Source organism: Alligator sinensis, unplaced genomic scaffold (assembly GCF_000455745.1).
Source record: "Alligator sinensis unplaced genomic scaffold, ASM45574v1 scaffold526_1, whole genome shotgun sequence".
Classification (NCBI taxonomy): domain Eukaryota; kingdom Metazoa; phylum Chordata; order Crocodylia; family Alligatoridae; genus Alligator; species Alligator sinensis.
The window spans coordinates 37370-42123 of NW_005843110.1; the positions used below are offsets into that span (position 1 = coordinate 37370).

The following is a 4754-nucleotide window of genomic DNA, read 5'->3' on the forward strand; positions in this document are numbered from 1 at the left end:
AACTTTTTTCTTTGTCTATGCGAGATGTGGTGAGTTTTTTGTCTTCATGCCTTGTGTTTTACAGCTACATACATTTTACAATTTGTGAGGAAAAACATACACTCTTCTACACACTGATGGTTGGAGAGGCAGAAAACAGCCACGTTAAAGTGAAAAGTGACTGGGAAGGGCAAAATTAGAACCTCAGATATTTCAGTGGTTCTCTGAAAAGATTTATTGACCCTTCAAATATTTTGAAATATCTTATTAGAAAATCCAACATCGGGGTGTTATTTACCATAAACACAGAAATAATCATTTGCTAGTTCTCAATATCAGTAGTTATTGTATATATGGTGTTAGCTGTTGCCTGAAACCCATTGTACAAACATATACTGAAAAGATACAGTCCTGCCCTCAATTCAAGAGGCAAGAATTGCTGGCAATGTATTTTATTGCACCAGCTGCATGATTGGGATAGACATAGGTCAGCTTTTGCATATCAGACTACTGTTGCTAAGGCCTGCTGGAAAGAAGAAGACAGAGCAAAGCTAAGTGGAACAAGGGCCTCCTTACAACACAGCTACAATATCACTTCAACACTACCATTCTTCCTTAACAGTTTTTTGCATTAAGTTATCTGAAGTGGCAGCATGTAGATGCAAAAATGGAAAGAGAGGAAGACAAGAAAGATATGCAAGTACATAAGGAATCATGTAGTGAGGGTATATCCTTACAGGTCTGTGCCTTCTATAAGGAGGAAAGCACATTTTCTTCTTCTTTTTTTAATTCAGAGACAATCATCTGCCTGATATCTGCAGGATCCCTTAAATATCTCAGCCCCCCAAAATTATATTTCTTTCATTCCCCTTTCAGATACTAATTTGCAGGTCCCAGCCCCAGAGTCTCACTACACCTATAAAGAGAAAAAAGTATCACCTAGCTCAAGGATCTCAGAATTACAATAGATTTGCTAGTTTTCATTCCATGGAAGTAAGTCTTCTCTTGGGAGTCCTTGAAGATACAACAGACAAGCAATCAGACAGACTGCAATACATAGATAGATGGATAGGTGTCCAAGAGAACTTTTCTACAGTCACAGGATAGCGGTTGTTTTTATAATGCTGGTAATAATTTTTGTTTGTTTGATTGATCTAAAGTAGCTTACTATCAAAAAGCAATCCACCACCAAGATTCCCCAAACAACACCCCAAAACCCTAGAACTCCAATGTTGAAACTGGTCCCATGTGATAGTAGAAGGCTAAAACATGATGGTCCTGGGTTCCTTATTGAAACATGGACCAAAAAGAAACTTTGCCACAATGAAGATGTAAATTTTCTAGAGTTTGATTCTTAGAGTCCACACACATGAAAGGAGTGGGGCTTCTTTTTGGAATAGACAGTCCACGTTGATCTGAACATTTTGAGTGAATATCAGCTATCCAGGGACAGAAGCTAGGTGTGGGAACGTGTTTTCCTGATTTCTCCTCATGAATGCTTTGTTGTTCTTTCTCTGCTAAACGCTGTTTTATTTGTGTTTGCATAAAGATGAGCCACATATGGAGAACCGGACTGCAGTGATGGAGTTCATCCTCGTGGGTTGTACCAGCAACCCCCAGCTACGGCCTCTGCTCTTTGTAGTGCTGCTTCTCACCTATGTCCTAACTGTAGCAGGGAATATTCTTATCATCATTGTCACCCTCGTGGATCATCGTCTCCAAACCCCCATGTACTTCTTTCTTAGAAACTTCTCTATCCTGGAAATCGGCTTCACTTCTGCTGTCAGCCCCAAAATCTTGGCCATCCTTGCATCAAACAAAACAACAATTTCTTTACCAGCATGTTTTGTTCAAGGATTTCTTTATTTCATGCTGGGCACTACAGAATCCTTCCTTTTAGCAGCTATGTCCTTTGATAGATATGTGGCCATCTGTAACCCTCTGCGCTATACCACCATCATGAACTCTCAAGTCAGGACCCTTCTAGTGCTGGGTTCCTGGATTGTGGGGTTCCTCCTTATTATTCTCCCTACAATATTGCTCTTCCACATGCCTTTCTGTGGCCCAAATGTCATTGACCATTTCTTTTGTGATAACTCTCCACTACTTAAGCTTGTCTGTGCAGATACCAAGCTCTTGGAGTCTATGAGTTTTGTTATAGCTGTGTTTTCTTTGTTGGGCTGTTTCACTGTCACTGTTGTGTCGTACATTAGCATTGTCATCACAGTGATGCAAATGCCTTCTGCTGCCAGGAGGCAGAAAGCTTTCTCCACTTGTGCCTCTCATCTCATTGTGGTGTCCATCTCTTATGGCAGCTGCATTTTCATGTATGTCAGGGCCACAAAGGCCAGTGAGGTGGATGTCAGTAAGGGGGTGTCTGTTCTCAACACCATGGTGTCTCCTCTGCTCAACCCCTTCATTTATACCCTGAGGAACAAGCAGGTTCAGGCAGCTTTGAGGGACATTTTTGGCAAGGGTGAAGTGTTTTCTAAAGAACCAAACAAATAAATAACGCTCTCTCCCTTGGCCCTCTTCTCTTCATGTTTGGAAGTCCCACTAGTCATGGGTTTTTGGTTAACTACATTTTTGGGCATCTAAGGCCACCATCCATAAGGGACATGTCCATATGCCCAGCTCTCACCCCAATCAGTGCACTCTGCTCTTGTTTCACTGCATTTTAGACTAGAGCTCCCATCTCCATTCTTCTCGGTTGACAACTTTTACCCTTGAACCTTTGGTAGTCCAGCCCTAGACTCCCACATGTACCCTTAACTATGCTAATATCTCTCAGACCTGACCCATATCTGTTTCAGGCCTGCTGTCCTGTTCTACAGTTCACTTGTTCATTTGTTTTGGCACACTTACTGCCTATGGATCACCCTCTTGCCTGCTGCCAGTATAAAGAGACAGCGTAATAATGATATTATTAATGGTATTACTTTTCTTTGCTATGGAGATGTTGTTGGGGTTGGGTGAGGGTCAGTCTGTTATTTTGTGTAATCATTTTTCCTTTACACTCCCTTTTGTGAATGTACAGACCACATTCCCCTAATAAGTACAGAGCTGTTAAGCACATAGATCTGTTTCCCATCAGCACATCAACAGAAATGTCCATCCACTATAGATTACCTGAGCTGTGTAGACATCTAGTCAGCAAGAAGTTATGAATTAAGAGATTTCGGATTCCCTCTTCTGGGATATACTATGAGAAACATAATGCTACCTATTGGACACATGACTCCTTATAAGATGTTGGTGACATTCTAACTTAAGTATCAACTTTTTCCAGGCCAGGTTGACTAGTTCTCAAACTAGGGTTTCTTTATAAACAGATCATGTTTTAATCTAGCTTTTTTTGCTGAATTATGCAGTGTTCCCATTCCTGGGTTTTTTATTGTTATCTTCTTATGTCAGAGACAGTTGCATTTCTGTTGCATTGCGGCAATATTTGCCCCACTTCAAGGAGAGGTTCTGTATAATCCTTCCTGAGCTCAAAAGCACCATACATTTTGCACAAAGGAGAGAAATCTTGGAATGAGCATGCTGTTCCTTCTACATCAGTTATTCTTAGATGAAGTGCTATAAAATAGAATTATGTATGAAGGGCTACAAACAACACTGTTCTTCAGAAAATGATACAATAAAACAGGATTAAACAACTTCTAATTTTCTCTTACAACCAGAGTTAATAATGCAAATCTTCCAATAAGTCTTCTAACGTATTAACTTTGTTGCACAACTGTGGCAGACACTTTGACATGGATTTTTAACTCTTAAAGTTGTAGATTTTAGCCTGGGAAACTGTTTACGGTTTATATTCCAATATAATATTGTTCTCAGTTAACCCTGTGTCGTGAATGAGGACCAGGCTAATCAAGTCCCACCTGAACGTAACAGCAAGGGAGAGGTCCTCAGTCAGTAGAAAGATTTTCCATTATAATTGATTGTGTTAAACAGTCCGTGTCTTATCAGCTGACAATCTGGCATGATACTCTCTTGGGGATAATGCCCAGAGTGTAATAATGGAGTGAAACCTTGGAGAGAAACCCAAAGTAGTCCACAGGAAATTCCAGATCATATCAGATCAGGACAGTGACTGGAGTAAGAGTCTTCATAGAAAGAAGAGCAGTTATAGAATAACCTCTTATACAACTTCCACCCTTACTCTTTCCAATTACCAATTAACTTATGCCTTATACAGGTGGGTTTATAGATTTGTTCTTGTCCATTCAATCTAGGATCTCTATGAGTATTCTCATTACCTATTTGAAACACTGATTGCTTCCACAAACAAGTTATCTCAAGACATCTTTCTGGTGACTTACTATGGCATATAGATACTGAAAAGAATGAGCCTGAAAAGACTCAGTTAGTGCAGTTCAGTTCCTATCTCCAAAAAGGATTTTCTATTTGCAGAAATGTCGGTGTGAGGGGAAAGAACTCTGACCGAAGAAGGAAAAGCACCCCTGTTCCACCCCCGCCTCCTTGTCCCCCCAAAAATAGAAATTCATAAAAAGATTCAGTTTGGTAGAACATTTTCCTTCCCCACTTCCCAAATTTCCTGCTTGACTGTCAATTAAATCTCACTGATAGTCCAGTTTAAATTGATGAGACTGATGGATGCCAGCTCTTGGCCTGTCTCTTCACTAGGCAGTATGAGCAACTGAGCTGTCCAGCTGTAGATCTCTTCTCAAATTCATTTTCCACATGCAGGGAAAAATTGAAATGGAAATAAGTCCTCTAGGCAGGTGACAAATGCAATTATTTTAATTTTG

The 4754-nt window shown here is 40.2% G+C and overlaps 1 protein-coding gene across 1 annotated transcript; it reads left to right on the top strand.

Annotated features, from left to right (window-relative positions):
* On the top strand, positions 1–2487 carry LOC102373184 (olfactory receptor 49-like). The gene is made up of 2 exons (XM_006037413.1): positions 1–29; positions 1529–2487. The coding sequence occupies exon 2, from the start codon at positions 1540–1542 to the stop codon at positions 2485–2487; it is 948 nt and encodes a 315-aa protein (XP_006037475.1). The 5' UTR covers positions 1–29; positions 1529–1539.
* Positions 2488–4754: the final 2267 nt, after the last annotated feature.